The 22502-nt window shown below is 54.5% G+C and overlaps 1 protein-coding gene across 1 annotated transcript; it reads right to left on the bottom strand.

Moving 5' to 3' along the window:
- Positions 1–1044: 1044 nt before the first annotated feature.
- Positions 1045–20559, bottom strand: ARHGAP19 (Rho GTPase activating protein 19; the record flags this gene model as incomplete). Its single annotated transcript, XM_084290611.1, is given in 13 exon segments — positions 1045–1101; positions 1238–1306; positions 1771–1863; positions 2462–2560; positions 3233–3421; positions 4140–4205; positions 5127–5213; positions 5766–5992; positions 6695–6904; positions 7242–7322; positions 11344–11609; positions 20484–20533; positions 20536–20559. Coding segments are annotated over 13 exon segments (1518 nt in total).
- Positions 20560–22502: the final 1943 nt, after the last annotated feature.

The raw sequence follows: 22502 nt of genomic DNA, 5'->3' as shown, positions 1-22502 counted from the left end.
CACCGGCCAGCTGTGGTGGGGGGGTTATCCTGGATCTAGATGGTGTCAGCTCATTTCTGCAGCTCAAGGCAAAAAGCCCAACCTGGCTCCAGCCCTTTCTCCCCACTTAATGACTAATCAGCCAGGCACCTGACCAGCCATCCAAACGTCTGAGCCAAAGCCTTTGGCACCATTTGCAGCACATCACAAACGGTTGGAGCCCTCCCACACCTCTCACACTGCTGTGCTCTGCAGACAACCACCAGGCTGCCCGCCCCAGCCACCCCAGCATCCAGAGGCTGCCCTGCCCCAACAGCTTCTGCCAGCCTCCTGTCCCCAAAAATAAGCCCTGCTCCTCTCAGCCTCCCTGGGGAACACGAAGCAGAGCCATTCCTTGCTCACCAGGCTGAGCCAGCAGCGTGGCACTGCAGAAACACAAAGGCAGTGAGCAAGGGCTGCCTCCAGCTCAATGTGAAACGGTGATGAGAAAATGAGCCCCTCCTCTTCAATCTGGCCCCTCCTGTGCTTGGTACCATTTGTGCGCTCCGGCCCTGCAGGGACAAGGCCAGAGGGACCCCGCAGGAAGCAGAGATCCCAGCAAGCACAGAGGGCACGGCTCCAGAGAGGCACGGTGAAATGTCAGGATGCGGGTAAAGGCTGGAGTCTGCCGCTCACACTGCTAACAGAGGGAGGGAAGCGAAACCAAGACAAAGCATTAAACACCCAGAGCAGAAAGAGCAAAGAACACGGTCTCACAACATTGCAGAGAAAGCTGGGAGTAAAACAGGGCCCCACAACACACAGGGCTCCCCTTGTAAGCAGCTCTTCCCAGAGCCGGTAGGTCAGACATGCTGCACAGGTTTTGGTTAGATAGTGGTTTGCCCCAGAGTAGAACAAAATACGATTTATGTACAGAACGAAACAAGTCCCTGCAGCCTCTGCCAAGGTCCGGTTTCACGGGCGCTGGAGTGTTGGTAAGGGCTGCAGGCTCCCCGCTCAGTGCAGCACAGTATTCACAGCTTGCGAGGCCGGGCACTCCCCACCCGTGCGTCGGCGCGAAGCCCTTCAGAGGGACGAGGAGTCCTTGGAAAGCAGGTGGGCTCGCATGCGCCTACAGGAGTCCTGGAGCAAAGAACGACAGCCTGAGACACAGAACGCCATGCAGGAAGAGGGGGACACGCTATTATCCCCCTCAGGCACACAGCCCAGCAGGCCAGGTTCTTCCCTCACGGGAAAAACGTGCATTTGTCTCTCTCACCTCTTTCCGGCCCTCCAAAGATTTCAGTTTTGCTTGGGACGTGTGAGCTGGAGATCCACATTTCTGTAACTGGATGAGATAGGGGAATGGCAGCAGAGAGAGGAAATGAAGCATCATCCACAGCCTTCTCTGGGAGCTACCTGTACCACCAGAGAGCAGCTGCCACCCAAATCTACTCTTGGCTTGTCTGGCCCAGGGAACAGCCCTACCCACAGGCAGCTGGCTGTGTGCAACGTGTGAGGGAGGATGTGAGGAGTAAGTGGGCACAAGGCGATGCCCCAGAGCAGCAGTGCAGATAAACCCAGAGGGACAACTCTAGAGGCGAGGCCCAGAGCTGCCACCCACGCCCTGGTGGTGCCCTCGTTAGCCCTGCACTGCTCTCCCCACAGCAGCTTCCCAAGGCCTTATCTGATCACACTGAAGAAACTTGGAAACCTTGTCTTGAACAGAGAACAGCGAGCAGCCCCCCAGATCACTCAGATGGCTGCCCGAGTTGCATCCAAACTCCCTTCCACAACTTGAGCAGTTCTTACCAGGTGGATGTTCTCTTTGCTGGCTCGTTTGGGCTCCGGGGTGGTGTCCCTGCTCTTCCTCTCCACAATAACTGGGGTTCCCAAAACCTTCCTCTGCCGTAAGAAGAGAGGGCCGTTGGCTAGGGCTTAGAGTGCAGAGAGGAAAAGAAAGGGAAGGAGCAGGATGCATTGCAGATAAGCAGCTGGATGCTGGGAAAGAAAACAGGAAGCCAGGCTGGAACAAAGACTGCAAAGCAGAACCACCTGAAACACCATGCCACCAGGCTGAGCCTGCCTGGTCCTAGAGAGCCGACAGAAGGGCTGGCCAGGAGCCCAGGTTGTCAGAAGCAGGTACATGCTGCTGCAGGGCAGCCCGCAGTGTGCTCACACCTATGCTAACAAGCTAGACTACATGACCAGCTCCCTGTCGGTCCTCATCTCATCTCAGGAAGCAACCGAGCTCTCAGAAAGATGCACAGTTCCTACAGCCAAGTGTTTCAGCAGAGCATCTCATGGATGATTACGCTTTATACTAGCAAGGCTTATTCTCACCGTGCTGCCTTTTCTCTCTTCAGTGGACCTGTGTTCTCTAGCAGCCAATACTTTGAACAGTCCCTACCTTCGAGGGCATCATTCAAGCCAGGGCAAGGCAAAAGCAGAGAGCAACATCAGAAACTCACAGCAGAAAGCAGGGCTCAGAGGCTGCCTTTACCTTAATGAGGCCGCTGAAGGAGCGCGAGCGGGTACGTCGTGGTGCCGGGGGTGTGGCCGCTTCGGAGCCAGGAGTGAGAGCTGAAGGATGCTTATTAAACTAGGAGGAAACACGAGGGCAGCATCTTAGCACGGTTACTGTCACAGCTAACCCAGCCCCTTGCTGCTGCATGCTGCCCTCTGGCTAAACCTCTGCCCGGCTTTTCCACAGCCCAAAATGGAGGAGCAGCTCGTAGGTGCTGGGAGAAGAAAAAGGAAGGTTATGCCTCCCACACAGGACTACAGGGAGCCTGGGTGCAAGGCTGCTTTATGCTCACTACCAGGTTAGCCGTTGAAGCAAAAAGGAGCTGGAGGCTAGCAGCCAGGACAGGTGCTGGCCATGTCACCCAGTCTCTGGAGCAGCAGGTTGGCTGGGAATGCTCACCTGAAACCAGTTCATCCCATTCTCTGCAGGCAAAAGAGGAAGGGACTTCTCCCTTCCCAACGCAGGAAGCTCAACAAGGCCATGATCAGGACTGGGGAGCTGCTGGCTGGCACATCCCTGGCTCAAAAAGCAGCTCACAGCACAACCTGGTGCAGCAAGCTCCACTGTCAGCCACATCCATGATAGTCTTCCTCCTCCCCTGCCTTCACAGAGGTCATACTGCCCCTTACACAGCCCAGAACCCATCTCCCCAGCCTGCCCAGGACTAGGAGCAGCTCTCAAGCAGGCCCTACACGCAGAACTGTGCTGACAGGCACACCCCAAAGAGATCTTTCCTCCCCATGCTACCTGCCGAATGAGCTTTTTCTTCTTTGCAGAGTCAGGCATATTGTGGACATGGCGAAAGAGCTCCCTCAGAGCCGCCTCCGTGCGCTGCTGGGTCTCCTCCTGATGGCAGGAGTCCAGGCGGCCTCGCTTCTGAGACTTGAGGGGCTGCAGCTCCTTGGAGCCAGGAGATGTGAGCAAATCCAGGTCATCCTGGGAAAGAGGAGACAGCAGTCGCTTGCCATGCTTTAATCCAAGTGAGCCACCCATCTGAGTCAGGCTGGGCAGAGTCTCGTGAGCTGCCTCACCCCAGTGAATGCACAGGGCTGTGCTTTCCCTACCCCTCTGCAGCAGCACTGCACCAGCAGGCCCCGTGCCAGGAAGAGGTGACAGCAATACAAAGGTGACCCCATTGCTTCTTCCCTCCCTTCCCGGATGCCAGCTGCAGGAGCCCTTCCAGGCCTGAGCAGAGTCAGTGCAGCTCCTGGCGACACCTTGTCCCTCTCCTGCAGCTATCAGGGGCAGAAGCATTTGCTGGAGAGGCGCAGCCACCCCGTGTCCCAGTGGCAGCAGGTAGCCTTTATCCCAGCCCCTCTACCGAGCAGCCTGGCCGTGGCAGCAGATGCATCTGTCTGGAACGCAGAGCCCTGTGAAGGAGCAGGTGCTGCACGTACTGGGCACAGGGAGCAGGTTTGCTGCTAAAGAGGTGCTGGTAGCGTTCCCCGTGCTTTTGATTAACAGATGCTCCAACTCTGCCCAATTTCCCTAATGCAGTTGCCTGCACTACCACACCATATGGCTCCCTCCATCCTGTTCTCTAGCAGATCCTCATGCACAACTTGGTTTGCTTTCAGTCTCTTTCACTCACAAAGACCCCTTCGTAGCACCACAGCCTTTGCCCTTTCACAGAGCGCACAACTGCTGGCCTTACCTTGGATGTGTGGGCTCTGGATCCCAGGTAGTGCAGCCTGGCACACTCCCGGATGTATGCTGGGGCCTGCAGCCATGAGCAGAGAAAATACCATATGTATGTTTAGTGTGCTGGGCTGTGGGGCAAAGGCAGCCCCACAAAGAGCTGCTCTGCAACCACACCACACATGTACACTGCTGCTTAGGGCAAACAAGACAATAGGATTTCATATCCTCAGTGGAGTCCCTGCTCACAGTTTCCCCTTGATGCATGCAGCCAACACAAGAGGAAAACAGAACAAGAGCTGGGTTCTACAGAAGCTTTGTCCAAGCAATGCCCCCAGCTCTGAGCTGGACAACGAGGTCAGAAAGGAAGCTTTCTCTGGGAAGTCTCTCTGCAGAGGGTAGATGCCTACAGTGACCAGGAAGTCAGGAAACTGTTGCAGAAACACCTCCTTGGAGGACCTACAGACAGCCCCACGGTCCTGTCCTACCACAGCATCCCACTCTGGGCTATGCTGAGATGCCCAAGACTGCAATCTGTGCCTGTAACACCAACAGGTTGACTGCCACTCGCAGAGAAGTCCACAACAAAGTGACCCGTTGTATTAGGGATGCAGCTCTAGGCAGCACGCATCCAGGACAAGCCCCTTCAGTTTCCCTTCCCTCTCAGAACTCAGAGGGAGCCTGGTCACCAACTGCCCCAAGGAGCCAGGTTTCCCAGGCGGGAAGCAGGTGCTGGGTGTCCAGCAGAGGGTGGTATTACACTGCACCGTGCTGCTGACCTGCCAAGGCACAAAGGCCACCTCCCAGCTGGCCGCCTTCTCCTGGGCTGCACACCCAGCAAAGGCTTCCTCTCACTAAAGGAACAGCTTCTTGCAGGAACCCTGCTCTCACTTCAGAAGAGAGCACCCAGAATATACCCAGACAGATCCCAGGGGGCAGGGGTAAGGGGCATTCAGTCTCACGCAGAAGGTGCACGGAGAGCAAGACCCCAAAGCACGCTTACCTTGAAGAGTTTCTGCGAGTGTTTGATCATGAAGGTCACTCCATTGTTTAGCTTCGTGATATTCTCTTGCAGGTCATTTGCTGTCACCTGGCAAGGGGACACAAAGGCACAGCTGTCAGAAGGAAAGCAGGAACTGTCTCTGCTGCTGCCCTTGTTGATTCTGGGGTACAGACACAGACAGTGTCTCAGCAGGAGGTGGGCAGGCAGGGCTCACAGCACACCAGTGAGCAGAGCTCAGAGAGCCAACACTGCTCCGAGAGGAAAGCTCACCATACACCTCAGCCACCCAGACAACTTGGGGGCCACACAGTGCACCCACACCACAAGCAACCATGCAGAGAGACATCTGCAAGGTTTGTGCAGAGCTGTTACTCGTAACAGCAGGTTTGTGCTGTGCTTTAAGTTTTACTGAAAAAAAGACAAAACAACACCTGTAAAATGAAACCTGCGGTGGGTCTGGACTGAACACGAGGACCGCGTCCTGGCAGACAGCACCACCTCACCATCCCAGCCTCCAGCCCTCACACCACTGATGGTATCAGCACAACCTGCCCGTCCTGGTTCCTCCCCTGTAGGCCTGACAAGCCTCTGCTTTCTACCTTGCAAGATCCCACCAACAGATACCGAGGTTCTGCTCACATTTCTGGGCCACAGGATGTGGGGCGCGAACATGAGGGCAAGATTGTGGGCAGACATCTTGTTCTTGTCCTGCTTCTTGGCGGTCTGGTAGAGCAAATCCAGCAGCAGTTTGAGTAGGCTGCGGTTGGGTGCAGGAAGGATCAAGAAGAGCAGCTGGAGGGCTTCAATTTGGCGCTCTTTGTCCGGAGTGCTGGTCTTATTTCCCTTCTCATCAAACAGCGTCAAGTCTGCCAAATCACAGGGCTGAACATGAAGGACATGCATTCCCCCTCCGACGGCAGGCTTGTTGCAACCAGTTACCCTTCCCTCTTCACATGCAGGTCTCCTTTGAACTCCTGCACAGCTCTTCGCCCTTTGTATCCCTCCCCAGCTCCCAAACTCCCCACCTGACATCTCAATCTCCCAAAAAAACCCACAGTTGCTAAGAATTTTGATGAGTTGAAGGCACGATGGAGGTTGTTCACATAAGGCAGAATCACAGAATACCCTGGTTTGGCAAGGACCACAAGGAACACTGAGTCCAGCTCCTGGCTCCACATAGGACCACCCAAAAATCAAGGTAGTTCAATAATGTACATGCTCAGTTATTAAGTTATATTAGCCATTAAGTAATAATGGTTTTTAAGTACTCCCTAATTCAGGAAACCCCAGGTTTTAAACAGATGGAGACCCAGGTAACCCATGCAGGCTCTGCTCTTGAAGGCATCTTATGCTGGAGAGGGAAGGCTGGGCTAGGCAGGCCTGGTCTGATTCCAGCTCCAGTCCTTCCAGCATCAGGTGGAGATGGCAGGAAGATTCCTTCTTACCCTGCACGTAGGATTTGCATTTCAGGATGTCCCACAGCCTAGCATGCAGCTCTTGATCACTACCAGTTTCCTAGCAGGCTGGCTCTATCCCCTCTGCTCATCACTCTTCTGTTGCTCACTCACCTGCAATTTTGAGGTGGGCATGGAAGTGCTTGTGTGTCAGCAGGGGCTCCGGTAATTCACCCAGGAACATCTTAAGCAGGGTGGCCACATCGTTGGAATGAAACTCGCCAGAGTCCAGGTCAATATCTGTACCGCTGTTCAGAGCATCCTTCAGCATCTGCTGCCTGATGCTGTTGCCTGGCACCCGAAACAAACCTTCTGCTCGTAGATCTGTTCAACAGAGGGGAGGAAAAAAGGCTACCAGTTATTCAGAGGCTGATTCCTATCCTCTTACTACACCAGTTCTCTTTCCAGAGCTTGACAGCAAACCTCAGTGAGCTGTATTAAGAGCCACGACTTCAAGCTGACTCCCATAAGCAAAAAGAATACGTGCAGAGGGTGAAATAAATCAGCTTATTTGCTAGGCAATTCTGGGGAACAGGCACCTAGTCCTGCCCACAGCTCCTGCTGCTGGAGAACTCGGAGCTTTCCACCCTGCCTGCACCAGAGACTTGAGGTGGGCCAGATATCCCTTGGGACAGGAAGAGAGCAAGACAGAAGCACTCACTTTTGTGCAGATACTCGATTAACTGGGAGACCTGCGCGATGCCTTCTTCCGTCAGCGGTGAGCCGAACACCACCCCTTTCTCTGCGGAACAAAAGATGAGATGTTCAAGCAGCACAGAGCACAGCAGTCACAGATTGGTCCCCACAGAACAGGATCTCAGCATGCAAAGACCACTGCCCCAAAATACTAGGGGTGAAGGTCACAAGGACCCCCCCCAGGCGTTATTTCACAAGCACTCCCAGTTAAGTCACTTTATCTCACCATGCTGTACTTACAAGAGCTTCATCATCCTGCTTCTTACCTCAGCTTAATTACAGTTTTTATCAGCTAAGGCAAACATTCTCTAGCTCCTGAAAAGAAAACAACACCAGAACAGATGCTTCAGTTTTAAAGGGCATATCATCCGCAAGCCTGGACCCTATGGAAGCAGCAGCGTGGGAAGTGTAGGTGTGACAGCCTGGGCTGCCCAGGTGCCTGACACATTGGCAAACTCCACACCTGGGAAGCAAAGCCCAGCTGAATCCTCACCGCGACTTCTCATGGAGCAGAGCAGAGAACCATGAGACTATGGGAGAGGGGAACAGGCACGAGATGGGAGAGCAGGCATGATCCAGCTGGCTCATGCTGGCCTCCTTTACAGGGATGGGCAATCCCCACAATTCCTAAATCTGGTGAATCTTTTCAATATCTGCTGCCCCAAGTGAAGTGCAAAGTATCAGTAGGGTGAGCAAGGAAGAACTAGAAAAAAGGGAGAGTAGCAAAGCAATGAGCTGGGCCCTGCTCCGTAAGGAGCACCAGCAGCTCCTCTCACTCCCCAGGATTGCTGGAGCTGGCACAGATCAACCCCACAGCTCCAGCAGGGGCAGGCTCCAGCCCCAAAGGAAGAGAACAGCAACTGAGCTGAAAGGAAGGAGACTTGCATGGGAGGAAGCACTAGATGAGAAGCACGTTTAACTGACAGGTACTTGCTGAACTAGTGCAGAAAACTGCTCTGTCCAGGGGAGGACTTCTCAGTAAGTGTTTATCAAGCAGGATATTTTTTTTCTAACAAATGGAGTCTTGCTGGTGAAAGGCTTTTTCCACCAGATGCACACAGCCAGCTCTGTCCCTCTGAAAGCTCAGCTAACTCCTACAGGCTTCACCAGGAGCAGCCACAGCCCCGTGCACCACTCCTTCCCTCCCATGCACAAAGTTTTTGGCTGCAGGCAGCCAAGGAGCTGCACAGAACACACCACACGTGCTGCCTGGCACTGAGAACTTGACCCAGGTACACAGCTGGTTTGTCCTGCCCTCACGCTTAGGCCTCAAAGAGCCTGCAGATTAAAGAAAAGAATGTTCCTCCCATCTCCACCACCAGCCTGGCAGCACTGGCCACTTCCAAGGGCTGGCTGGGTGCTTCCACCCCAGCTTTCTGTGGCTGAGAACTTTCCTGCTTGTAGTTGCAACTGACAGGCAAGCTATCCAGGCAGCGCGTTGGCTGGGCTGACAGAAGTTCTCCCCCCACCAGCTTTGCCTTGTTTTTTTTCCCCCTCATAGCACATTGGGATGTGACTTGCCTTTGGTCTGCTGTACTTCAGATCTTACTGTTCGGTGGTGTTGATGTTCACAGCATGTGGGAATGACCTGGTTAACACCGTGCGCTTCTCCAGCAGCCTTCCTGCACAACTAAATTTATTCCGCCTAAAGAATGTTCCACTTTCTTCCAGGACTTCTGAAATACCTGGTAAGTCACCAGGAACTCCAGCCTCCCGTTAAATCAAGAACTTTCTGACCTCCCTCTGATAAAGCACATGCTCCAGTCTTGCAGGAGAAAGGACAATGTGACCTCCTGATCCACACGTAGGATTTGAAAGGCTTGAGTGCAAAGGGAGAGAACAGCTGGCAAAAAGGTTCTTGTCCTTGAAGAAAACTAAACTCATTAGACATTCAACAGATAGAATCAATAGTGGCCAGGAAGAGGAGAGGAAAATACATCTTCTTGAGACAAGCCTGACAGATTCGATTTACTTTTGAAGTCAGAAGCTGATATCTGAATGAGAATTTGATTCTCAAAGAAACTTGAAAGAAACGCCTGGAGAATGGATGCTGAGTTACAAAGGCTTAGATGTTATGGCACGACTGCTTCTGAAGCTAAGCAGCAGCATGAGATTGAGTTGCCTGATGCCCAAAGAAGTCGTATTTGCAGTTTGATCAGCTCTGAGCAGTATGGTCCTTGGCCTCTGGCTTTGAAGAAATAAAACCTGTTTGTTCTAGCTGGTCTATAACACGAAGGAAAACAAATGATAGCTCAAAGATGAAACACACAGTACACGAAATTGATTTTCTCCGTAGGCACAAACTCCCTTTTTTCTCAGAGTTTGGCCAGGGAGTTCGCAGACAGAGCAGTCAATGGAGGGAGACACTGCCACTGCAGCCTGGGAGCGCAGCCAGCAGGCTTGGAAACATCTGCTAGCTGTGGCTGCAGGACACATGGCCAGGGCATGCTCTGAGTGGGGAAAGGCACAGCTCCTGGAGGGAGAGGGCGAGCAGGAGGCGTCAGGTCTGAAAAGTAGGCACCAGCAGTGCTCCAGCAGAGTACAGGTAATTAAAAAAAGCTAGAGAGGGCTCACAAACCACTGCTAGGAGGTTTTAACAAGATCAGGGAAGTTTTCTTATGCCCTAAGAAAACCATTCGGCTCAGGTACTTATTTGCTCCAAGTAATGAGTGTCTGACCATCAGGTGTCCTGCTCTCTCCTGGAACAGGGGCAGGAGCAGCACAGGTACGAGCACAGTCTAACTGCAGTCTTGGGGGCAGCGTACAGACCTGTTATTCTGGAGCAGCAAGGCAGATCGTGGCCATACTCACTAATTCTCACCTAAGTATGCTGAAGTACTTGATTTACAATGCTTGATTTTCCCCTGCAGTGCTGCCCAGCCCAGGGTGAGTGCTCCCGCTGGGTGCAGGGCAGAAGTCAGCACCAGAAAATTCGGCCTGAGCAATGGAGCTGCAGGGCTTGTCCTGATAAAACAAGATGGAAACTATACAAAGGACAAAAAAAAAAAAGACAAAAGAGGCCATACGCAGACACACTGGTACCCTTCTCAGAGATCCTCACAGTAGCAGAACTGCTCAAAGGAATTAGAAATGTCCAACCCCAGGCTGCCAGCATTTGAAGGCAGCTACCCACAGCTTCTCTGCCAGCAGCCAGCTGGTCTAGCTAGGAAACCACGGCAGACAGAAGGATGTGAGAGGTGCCCAGATGGAGGCAGTTTGTCTAGATGAGAGAGGTTTCACTGAACCTACAAGGAGAACCAGCATCCCCTCGGAGCGTGGGCGGAGGTGGGAGAAGGCACATACACACCTCGAACACCCTGTAAGATGTAACAAAACCAAGCAGGAACGCGAGCCAGTGAACGGGAGAGGATCCAAACACAACTGTGCTGCTCAAAAGCGAAGCTCAGACTTCTGACAAGGAGGCATGCCTCTCCCAAGGAAGCATTATCTCCCAAGGCTGAACCTGGGCTTGAGCAGAGCCAGGCAGCAGAGCTTTGCCACTGACAGCTGGGACTGAGATGTGGATTGGAGCTACATTTGGAGAGGCTCTTACCTGTTTTATAGATTTGAGCTGTACAGAAAAGACCTTCAAGACAGCTTTTACAGCAACTGAAGGAGACAGCAGGCACTGAGTGAAGTCAGTGGCCTGGAAAACCCGGGCATTACCGTTCTTCACAGAACCTGGTGTTCTCAACCTTTATTAATACTCATGAAGAGTTATTAATACTCACTCATGAAGAAAGCTAACGAGCTAAGGAAAACAGAGCAGGGACTGCCACAGACAAAGTCAAGCACGCTGCATGCAGAGACAAAGCCACCTTGGCATGCCATGGAAGAACCTGCAGTTTGTTCAGACACACCTCTCCAGCTCTGCGCTATGCACACCAGGAGCACGCAGGGACACAAACACATCTCTGTGGTTTGTGCTGGAATCCCCAGGGATCACCACCAGCAGTATCAGGCTCAGAAGAACGGGTCTCTGCTGGGAGTTATGTAAACTATGGGTAACAGAGGATAACTGTCAGCATCACCCTGAAGGTGGGTGCCAGATGTCACACCATGCTCACCTTTGCGTTTCAAAGACATCAAGGAACGAAAGAATCCTGAAGCTGTGCTGTTTGCCCCAGGCAGCTTTGGGTCTTCCTCTCCCATCAGCTGGGCCAGCTCTGCCCCAGGCAGGTCGATGAGCCTGGTGATGTTGCTGACAACCAGCTCTGTGAACACCTCCGGCTTCTCATGGCGCAGCTTTTCCACGAAGAAGTCAGGATTGAAGATGATGGGCTGGCTGCGGAGGGAGGAGTCATTGCAAATGACAAGGTTGCAGATGGCATCACTAGGAAACAAAAAAAGAGAAGGAGAAAAAAATAAAGCAACTCCTCACTTGTACAGCCAGCTGGTGTGCCCCAGAGGAGACATCTGCTGACACAGGAGCTACCAGTCTATACCACCAGCACTGTCTGTCTTTGGTGAGCGTTCAGCACCATGAGATTACGTTTCCCTTTGGAGCTAAAACATTTCTGGGCTGTTTGCACAACGCAGCCGTGCCTGGCACTCCACAGTGTGATGGCCAAATACAACGCCCAACCAAAGAAACTCACTGCATCCACATCCTCCTAGCTCAGGCAGCAATGACATCCAACATTTTACATCAAATTACCACTCTTGGTCATAAATAAGTTTGGTGCTGTCTCCTTTCCTCCCAGAAATTCACTCCCGGTGGCCTGAAATTCTAAATCCCAATCTAAATATGTTCCTGGCCAGCTCACACCCAGCAGTTCCCGTTGCTGTCCCAACCTCACTACCCTTCTAGCGACAAATAGGAAGTCGCCTTGCCCTGGGACTCTTTTTAGGACCATGATTTTGTCACAGCACTGGCTCACAGTACTGCTAGGGATCCAGGTGACAAGCTGCCAACATTTTTGCTGTCCACCAGCCACCGTAACTGCCCAGCTGTGCACTCCCAGCCTGGAGCAAGCGTGAACCCATCAGTGCTAGGACAAGCCACTTGAGATCAGTTCTGTAGGATCTTCTCTCTGGGAAGAGCCTGCCCCCATCCCCTTGACACCCTCCGTTCAGATACACACTGAGCAGTCCCCCTGAGCCTCCTCTTCTTTGTGCCAGCTCCCTATCCCCTTCCCCACATGGGACGCCCCCATCCCTTAGCCATTTTAGCAGCCCTTCACTGAACTCGCTCCATGTCTCTCTTGCCTTTTCTTCAGGCTGTTTTTAATCTGACCTCCCAGTTCTCTGCTGCCACCCACCTTCTCCAGCTTGACAGCTTTTCACGTGGCATGGGAAAAGGGATGCACCCGAGACGCTGCTCTGCCGAGGGTTATCTGCAACAGGTACTTAGCCCTGGCAGAGGTTAGGCAAAGCACATTGCCCATGTCTAAAAATAAAGCTATCAAAGAGATCCCGGTTTAATCAGCACTTCACCGTGCTCACGCTGAACTCAGCCCGATTTCCACCTACCTCTAGGTCTTTCATCACCACCTTCCCACCACTTTCTCAAAGGCTCGCACACTTCTGAAGCCGTGCCCAGAGGCTGGCACCTCCCTTGCCTCTCCTCTCCCTCTTTTAAGTAAAAGTGAGGATTGGTGTCACGAATCCCCAGTCACAAGCTCCTGCCACGATGCCCTGCTTAGCTGCAAAGCCTCCCTGTCCCAGGAGGCTGCCCACCGCCCGGCTCGCGCACACTGCCTGCTTTCACTCGCTGACATTTCCAGTCCCACCAGCTTTTTCCTTCGAGTTAGAAATGCACTGAAATCACGGGACACCAGGCACTCAGCAGCACTTGCGCCGTGAGAACCCCCCCAAACCCTTCTCCCCCTGCCAGCGCTCCCCGCGGATGCCTGAGGCTCCTTCGGGAGGCTGGAGGGGAGGAAGGTCTGCGAGGCAGACGGCGCGGCAGGCTGCCAGGCCAGCCAGCGTTTCGGAGAGCTCCGCAAGGTTCCCAGCTGCACCGCTCGCAGCAGCCTGGGGAGCACGCTGCCGACTCCAACTGGGGGCCACATTTTCCCCAGCACCTCCCAGCGCGTTTTTCAGCACTTTGTTCGACGCCATAAATCAGGACCGAAAACGCATCGGCTCGATCCCCGCTGCCAAAAAGCGGCCATCCATCAACCCGACCATCCCCGCGTGTCATCGCGAGGGGCTGCGACACAGCAGCAGTGCCAGCCCCCAGCCCCACCACCCCTCCTCCCGTGGCACCGCAGCCCCCGAGCGGGGTCAGTAGCGGGTGGACAGGCCCAGAGACCCCGCCAGCAGCGATCCCACTCGCTGTTTCCCCCCAGGGAGGATTTGCAAATACCCCGCAGCGGTTACATGGAGCAGCACGGACGGTCTGCGCCCCCCGGCCATCAGACAGCTCGGTTTGGAGGAAGGAAATCAAACAATGTCGTCAGCTAGAGCTGACCGGCGGGACTCCTCTGCGCAGCCGGCGTTCGGGCTGCTCAAGGTTTAGCGACGTTTACTGCGAGAAAAGAAATAGAAAAAAAGTAAATTTCTTACATGAGTGCTGAGAGCTTTTGGAGAGGCATTAGGAAGCAGAGACAGGGGAAAGAACTTGCTCCTTGTTTGCAGCAACAAAAGAAACCTGCCTGTCCCAGCACAGCCTATGCAAATCCCACGCATGCTACGAGACACAAGGGCGCATTATTGGGGCTGAAAGGCCCCCTTGGCACACACTGGGCATCAGCCTTCACGCAGAGACAAAACAGAAAAGAAAAGCTGGACAAATTGATTCATGTCTCTTGCCAAAGGCTGCGTAGCTGGAGTTTAACGGCAAATAACTCCTACATGGAAACCGGGGCTCTGAATCAGGAGCGGAGGGCATTAAGTGCTCTCCACCTGTATCTAAGAGGGGTCCACAAAGCAGCCCCAAACCTTTGGGTTTGCCATGAGGAAAGCTGTGCAAACGCATTCCCAGCAGCGGCACCAGCGGGACAATACCGACGTCCCCTACCCGCACAGCCCCGTGCCCAGGAGCCTTGCTCGAGACGCTCCCAGCCCCTGCCTCTCCCACTTTTAGGTCATTTCAAAGGTTAAACACAGCCTGCGAGCTGGGAACAGCCCCGTCCCTTGCCGCTTGCCACAATGGCTGTGCCACCATGTGCCGCTCTCCCGCTCCCGTTCCGCCCGCCGCAGCTGGGACCAGCCCCGTGCGCCCCCATTGTGGCGCTGCGAGGAGCCACTTCGTTCTGAGAGGTCACTTTATTAGCACGGAAAATTTGCCTTTGTGCCGTTATTGCTAATCAAAATGGAAATGTGGAGCACCCCCCCCGTTTCTGAAGCCCCCACCGGCCCCCCGCACAATAACCCTGCCAATCCTCGGTGCCGCGCACACCACAACCTTCGGAGAGCCGTGTGCCCCATCTGCTGCTTTCCCCTTAAAAAAGGAAGATGGATGCACTCTGCCTACACTCAGTTTATGTAACAGCAGCAAAGGGGAGACAAACAGTTATTCAGGGAGGTTTTTCGCTATTTTTTGTCCTTTAGCTCGCAAGTGGAGATGTATTTTTAGCCGCCGTGAGCTCGGATCGCTTTCCGACACGTCGAAAGGCAAAATAAAGGGCTAAATACATGTAGCTTCCTCTCTGATCCCATGAATAAAGTCAAATCCCAATGAATAATAAAACCTTGTACTAATAGGGTTGTGATTAAGACAGCAGATTAAAAAAAAATGGGCCCTACATTGTGCCGAGCTTCTTGCCATTCTCGCATCTTTCCGGAGCGAAGCCTGTGATCCCGGGCAAGCCACAAAGCAAGCTGTCTGTCACAGCCGGCCTTCTGCCTTCAGGCATGACAGCCCCATCATTTCATGGGGAGCGGATGGCGCAGGAGGTCAAAATCGTGATGGATCAATTAATCCCTAAGGTAACTAGAGCCCATCCGGGGAAATGTCTTGGAAACGAGGACAAAAATGAGGTTTTAAGTGGCAAAACCTGGTGGTTGAACCTGCGGGTAGGAGCTCTGCAAGCAGGCAAATTAGCTCGCGTGGAAGCAAGTTGCGTTCGGCTAGGTGAGACCTGCTGTTTTAGCAGCTTTTGCAGGTTTTTTTTTTTTAATTGTTCCGACTCCACGCATGTGAAGGCAGAACCAGATGCAAGCAGCATGAAATAGAGCATAAAGAGAACGTGAGCCAGGAAAGGGAAGGAAGGGGTACCTCTGGGGCAAGCATTAGCCGTGTCTGCCTAGCTGGGGAAGAGCTGCACGCTGCTGATGTGCCGAATCGGGTGGGCACAATCATCCCCAGTGCCATTTTGTGCGCCTCGCACGGTGCCGCCAAAAAGCGCACACCTCCCTCACACCACAGCACAGCCTCACCACGGAGGAGTAACGGGATTAAGGAGCTGCTGAGAATAAGGCAGATAATGGAGGAAAATCTCCCCGTATAATAACCAAACCTTTGGGCTGAGAAACAGGCAGGCTACCGCCGAGCAGCGAGCACGGCGCGATAAGCAGCCGGGGAGCGCAGGGAGCGAGAGCCTCTTCGGCTGGCTGAGCACAAAGGGAGCCGGGATGGATGCAGGCTCGTGGTTCCCCGGGGAGGGAGCAGGAGCATCGCTCCCGCGCCCTGCCGGGGTAAGGAATCAATTACTGAGGCTGGCTGAAGGCCGTGCTCCGGAGCCCGAGAGGAGCCAGCCCAGATTCCGCCACGAGATGAAAGAAGCGGAGTGGAGCTATGCGGAGTCGCTTTCAGAACAAAAGGAAGAGCAGACAAATTATTTCCTACATTAAAAAAAAATAAAAAAATAAAAATTAAAAGATCCCTAAAGGGAACAGACTGCGGGGCCATGAGAAGTGACTCCGCAGTTCGGGGTGTTTTGAGGACTGCACTTCAGGCTGACATTCTCGCAGGGCAGCCTAACAAAGATCGCATTCAGCCCTCCCATTCAGCGCGGCAACTCTTCCCGGGGTGACCGATTCTCCTCCGAGAAATGTCAAGAAAAACACGCCACGGTTTCTGCCTCGGGTTGTGCTCGTAAGGCCCGTGAGGGCAAAGAGCCCTTTGTGATGGGCGCAGAGCGCGCAGCACAGCGGGTGCCAAGCCTTGACCGCTGTTCCTAGACTTAATCCGAGCGAGCCATAATAGCAAACACCGCCTGCTTTAATTGCTGCTTTGCTTTCTTCACCCCCAAACAGCTAACACGGAGCGAATCAGCCTTTTGGCTACGGGAATCAGATAATAATATACAATTTAAACAGCAGGGAGGCGGGGAACAAAGCTGCTATTATGCGCCAGCAGCCTGTGCTGGACAACCTGCAACTAAGGCGACGCCCGGCCATCTTTCGGACATCGGGTAAATTGGCCGTCCACATCCCTGCTGCAACCCACAAATTCCAATCCTGCCTCAGCAAAGGCCTCGGCAACATCAGCTGCACATCTGTGGTGCGCAGCCGAGGCAGGCAGACCTACCTGGGGGGATAAAAGGGCTTTGGGGAGTGTGCCTTGGAAGAAGCCGGGAGCGCAACGCGGTACGAGCCAGGCTGCAGTAGCCAGACAGCTTTGTACATGGAAGCGTCGGGAAATTTACATTTCAGTGTGATTTTCTCCGAGTTTGACCTCAGTGAATTCTTTTATGGCATTTTTCAGAAGGTCCACAGGAAGATTGTGATGTGGCCGAAGCAGTACTTCAATCGGCCGCCAGCACAACATCAGAGCGCCTGGATGCCTTCTGGTCCTAAAAGGAGACAAACTGAAAGGGAAGACAAACTCAAAGGCACCCCGGAGGAGCTGCAGGCTCATCACAGCGCTCCTCACCCAGCAGGTGATCCCGCAGCGCGCCCAGGGCTCCGCAGACACACCGAAACCCTGCCAGAAACCCCACGATTTTGCATGAGGGATTTGCAAGTTGGTGCGTCTGCCCTAGCGCAGTCTAACAGCTTTAAATAAATAACAACCCTGTCCTCCTGCCTCTCGATGCGGCACCAAGTTTGTAAATGTCTTTATTTTAATGTAAGCCCCTCCAGGAAGCAGCTCGAAAGGAGCAGCCTCAGATCCAATCACGGTTTCACTGAAGCCGGCACCAAAACGGAGCCTTTTCAGGCGGCAGCTGCCTCGCCTCATTACTGCTCCTTTCACTTTTATCGCTGGGGCACCGGGAACCTCAGTCACAGCTGGGGACTCCGCTGTGCTCCGTGCTGTACAGACACAGAACAAAGGCACTACCCCGTCTTCAGAGGGCTAGAGCTGAAATGAATGCTGGAGGGACGGAAGAGAGGAGGAATCCCAAGAGGAGAGGCAGTGCTATCAGTCAGCGTGACTGATAACTCAACTCCGCCAGCTTTTCTGGAGGCACTGTTAAAAAGGAGGGCGAGGAAGGACGGGGGAAATAATCAGGTCACGCTGCAGACGTTTAGAGAAAAGCCAGCTTGTGCACGAGGGCGGCGTGGGGCTGCGCACAAAGCAGCGGGTCCGAGACACGTCGTGCAGGGTGATGGGACGTGGGCAGCGAGCCGGGGCAGCCTGAGAGCCCCCTGCAGCCCCTTCCCATCACCCAGAGGCATCCTGCCCGCCTTGGAGAAGGTCACCGGGTCCTGGGGCTGGGGGCTGTCACCAGAGGGTGAACGCCAGCCAGGTCCACCTAGCATGGTACGTACCCACACGTGCTGCAGGTGCTGCTCCTTGGAAGAGCTGACATTACCTTGATTGTTCCTTTAAAGCTTCCAGCGCTTAAATTGCACAAATTTGTTAAAAAAAAAAAAAAAAAAGGTTAAGTCCCTTTGATACACTTTAAAACACCCATGACCACTGCCAGCTCCCACCTCAGGTGGGAAGGGTTTGTGCAAGCAGAAGCTGGTGCAGCTTTCTCTGTGTAGCTATAACCGTGACACAACGCTGCATCTCTTTTGTTGTTTCCCTTTCCTGACGTGCCATTTGCTTTGGGAACACCATACCACAGACCTGAGTTTTTCAGCAGACCACTTGGCACCACAGCAGGGATCTGCCAGGGCTGCTGCCTCCCACATCCAGCGCAGGATGTCAAAGCCCTTCTCACCAGAAAGCCCCCGCAGACACCACGGAGCGGGGCAGGGGCCGCGTCCCAGGTTCCAGATGTGTAAAATCCCACAAGCTGGAGCGGCGACGAGGCTCACCTGGATACGTGCCAGCCCTCCAGTAAGCCGCTGACATCTGGCCGGGGCTACGAGGCGCACAGAGAGGCAGGAGCTGCGCCAATAAACCAACTCCCCCAGCCCAGCAGAGCAGGAGCCTGCCAGGGGGGATTTGGGGCAGGCTAGGATGTCAGAAGCTGGATGCAGCCAGCTCCTCCACAGCTCGCAGGGCTGCAGAATGCCCGTGTGGAAGCCCCAAGGAGTCATTCCAGCATCCTGTCTGAACTCCAGCTAAAACAAAACGGGAAACCAATGCTGGCTCCCCCGAGAACACGCGGCCTCTGCAAAATCAGCGCTGCCACGCTACCGCTCGAGAAGAAAGGATGTTTCTGGACGGACTCCAAATTATTAGAGGTTTACAGGCCAAAAGCAAACATATTAGAAGTTTTTGTTAGCCAGCTGGCAGGCAATTATTTAAGCAGCTTATCGCATTCCCCGCTATCTGCAGTTTCTGAACAGCAAAAAATATTGGCGAGGAAACTCTAGATAGCTTTATGTGATTACCTAGCGCAGGGGTGAGAAAGGCCAAGAGCCAGGGAGTGAGGCTGGGACCCTACAGCCGTGTTTGTACCCATGGCCTCAGCGCTGCCCAGGCTCTACACCACGTGTTCCCAAGAGGAACATGACTTTGGTGCGATCACTAAGCACGAGCCATCGCTCCCACCCTGCCGTCTCCTTCCTGTCTGCCTGTGCCTCTTGTGAAAGCCCCACACGCTGCAGCCCGCTGCCCTTTGGGACAAGGGATTCAGCTTCCAGCATCCCGGCTGCACCGAGGCACCTTTCAGCAGCGCTGGTGAAGCCCAGGGGCATTTCCATATGCATGCGAATGCGCACACAGCGCCCGGGCGATGAGTGGGCTGGCAAGGAGACCCAGACGCTGCTCTGGGAGATGTGGGCAAGCCGCTCTCCCCCTTCAGACAAACACACAATCGACTGAAGTGCAGCAGAACAAGGATCCCGTTGTCCGAGCCCATCCCAGGCCCCGGATGGGAACAGGAGGGGGTGTCACATGCAAACATACAAAAATACTGCAAGGGCAAGGCGGCCTTGTGTCGGGGTCGGGGTGCGTGGCTATGAGGGTTGGATTAAACGCAAGGCTGAGCCTCGCCAATTTTAGCAAGGGCTGCGGGGAAGGGAACGTCTGAATAAGCTGCTCCCTGCCTGTGGATGAAAGCAGCCGTGTGTTCGGGCTCGGCTTTCACAGCCAGCCCAGCCCTTCCTCCCTGACCCTCAGCAAGTCGCTTCGACTTTTTGCCATGAAGTCAGGCTTCCAGCGAACATATTCCGCTCTGCAGCAGGACACAGAGGGCAATTGTCCCCTCTCTCAGGGCCTGTTTACGACGTGAGCTGTGCTCCAGCTGCTGTGGGACGCTGCCCAGAGGCTTTTTTCCAGAACAGCCTGCATCCAGGCGGGGGGCTGGAAACCTCCCTGCTCAGCCACCCTGCCACATGGGATGGGCGACACGAGCACTGCGTTGGGCTTTAAATGTACTCCTTGAACCCTAGACGTACTCGCTGAGCCTCAGGTGTATTTCACAGGAGGGCTGATGTGGGAAGAGCCCTCTGAAGTCCTGCCCAGCAGGATCACCTACAGCACGTTGCACAGGATGGCACCCAGGCGGGTTTTGGGTATCTGCAGGGAAGAAGACCCCCAAAATCTCTCCGGCAGCCTGCCCAGCGCTCGGTAAGGCGGCGTTAGCACTGCTTGTGTGGAGCTGGAGCCTCCTGGGCTCCCGTCTGTGCCCGCCGCCTCCCATCCTGATGCTGGGCAATGCTGAGCAGAGACCGGGCGCATCCCCTGGGCGTTTTAGGCACTCATACACGCCCCTAGACGCTTATATACGTGCCCAGGCACTTATATGCGCCCGGACACCCTGTAAGCCCTCAGGACACTGACCCCGCAGCAGCCGGGGCTGCAGACGGACGGACAGACCGACAGACGGACGGACACCGCCTCCCCTCTCCCGTCCGTGCCAGCTGCCGCCCGCCCTTCCCGCAGGACGAAGCAAAACGGGGAACAAAACGTAAAAAATTTGAGGAAAAACACCCCGAAAGCAGCGGCCGCGCTGCCTCCCCCCCCCCCCGCTCCTACCTGCGGCCGCCCCGCCCGCCGGCTGCCGGCGCTCCCGCCGCCATTTCAGCTCATACCTGCCGCCCCGCCTCCCCATTGGCCCGCCGCGACACCCGCGGGCCCGCCCCCCTCCTGGCTCCCGCCTCGCCATTGGCTGCGGGCGGAGGCGCCCCACCGCCGTTGGTCGGTTCGAACGAGCACCGGGCCAACGAACGCGCGCAACGGGGCTAACGGATACCGCCCCCACGCGCGCGGGGCACGCTGGGAGTTGTAGGCGGGAGGGAGGTGGAGGGGCGAGGAGGATGAGGGCCATTTTGCCTGGGGCCGAGCATCCCCTGGGGCTGGGATGCGGGGGGAGCCCGCACGGCGCCAGGAAGCGGGCAGGAGGCTGCTCGCTGCCTGCAGGGCCGCCACCTGCCAGCCTGGGGCTGTGCGTGGAGCTGTGGCGGTAGCACTCAGTACCCGCACACCCGACAGCCCAAGTTTTAGCATTCAGTATAAAAATGTACACGGCTGCCCTCCTAAGGGAACTTTAAAACGTGGTTTATAAGCAAACTGTGCAGCAGGACCTGCCCCGGCCTGCAGAGACAACACGGTGCTGCAGAAGCACCCATAAACCCCAATGCCTACCCCCATAAACCCCAGCTCCTGTCTCTGCAGGAATGTTTTATAACCTTTGTTCGCCAGCGAGGAGAAATACAAGGACAAGAAACAACAGACAAGCACTTTTCTTCCTTTTTTTCCATTCTGCATGAAGCACCTGCCTTGCCCCTAGCCACAGTCCCCAGTCCCCTGCACACTCGGTACACACAGGTTTGCACACAGCATTCAGGTAGCTTTTGGTTAAGAAAAAAACACTTTTTAGAAACAGTAAGTGAAAGGGTAGAGCAGAACGCTGAGGGGACTGGAAATTAATCTGACAGGTTTTTTTTTAATTGACTAGATTTCAGCTGGAGTGGTCCCTTGGCATCTTAAACCTCCGCACTTAATTATCTCGCTGCCACTCATTTCGGCATAAACACCAAGTTCCTCTTATGCTACCGCCCCCAGGAGGGTTTCTCCCGTCCCTGCACCTCGGTGTGTGCCAAATCTTTGCACTGCGGAGGCCCAGGTGTGCGAGCAAGGAGCCCCAAGGGCACTGCAGTGTGCTCAGAGGTGGCGAGGGCCCAGCCCTGCAGGATGCAGTAGGGGACAGCCCACAGGGCACATTTGTCCCTCGCAGGGGGACGTGTCACCCCTTGCCCTGCCCCACAGCAGAGCTGCCCTAAGGATCCCCTGGGACGCAGCTCTGCTCCCTGCCAGGGGCAGCTGCTGCTGGGGAGGGGGCTTGAGTCAGAGCCAGCCCCCCCGGGCAGGATGACGTCTCCTCTCCCAGGGTTTCTATTGCATTACATGATTAATTAGCTGATTAACAAGATGTTGTTGTGGAAGAATCTGTTCTCTGGACACCGGCTCAGGCAACACCATCCTCTGTGCTAATGAAACTCTTCTGTTCCACGCAGGCGTGCACTAATTTAAGCAACAACATGCAAATGAAGAACAATACAGTGAGTAATCTGGAGCTTTTAAATGAATTAGCTACAGCCTTCTCCAGGCTCTGTCTCCAAGGAGAGAAGAGAGAGCAGGAAGATAGATGGCTCCGACGGGCCCAGAGCCACATGGTACAGGTGCTGGCTGGCTTGGAAGGTGACCCCCGTCTGTCCCACCATGTCCTGCCCTCAGGGGATGGAGGAGCCAGGCCTCCCCCTCAAGCTTTTAAAGGGATCATGAAACAACAAAAAGCAGAGAAGAGCCACAAAACTGGATTTGCAGCCTCCAGCAAACAGCCTGCAGTAAGAGGCTGAACAAGCACAATCCGTTTAGCTTGTTAGAGTCTGAAAAGCATTGCAATTCCAGAACATAAGCTACCACAACATGAAATGACAAAAGACTAAAGGCTTCTTAACACAGAAGAGGAAAGGGAAGCCAGATCTGTTCACAAATGCGTGTTCTTTGCGCCATGAGCCATGGGACCTGTACTCCTCCAGCCACTGTCCTCAC

The sequence above is a fragment of the Netta rufina genome, assembly GCF_964035555.1.
Source record: "Netta rufina genome assembly, chromosome: 7".
NCBI lineage: Eukaryota > Metazoa > Chordata > Aves > Anseriformes > Anatidae > Netta > Netta rufina.
The sequence above is the reverse complement of the archived record's forward strand: the minus strand, read 5'-3'. Positions and strand labels throughout refer to the sequence as shown.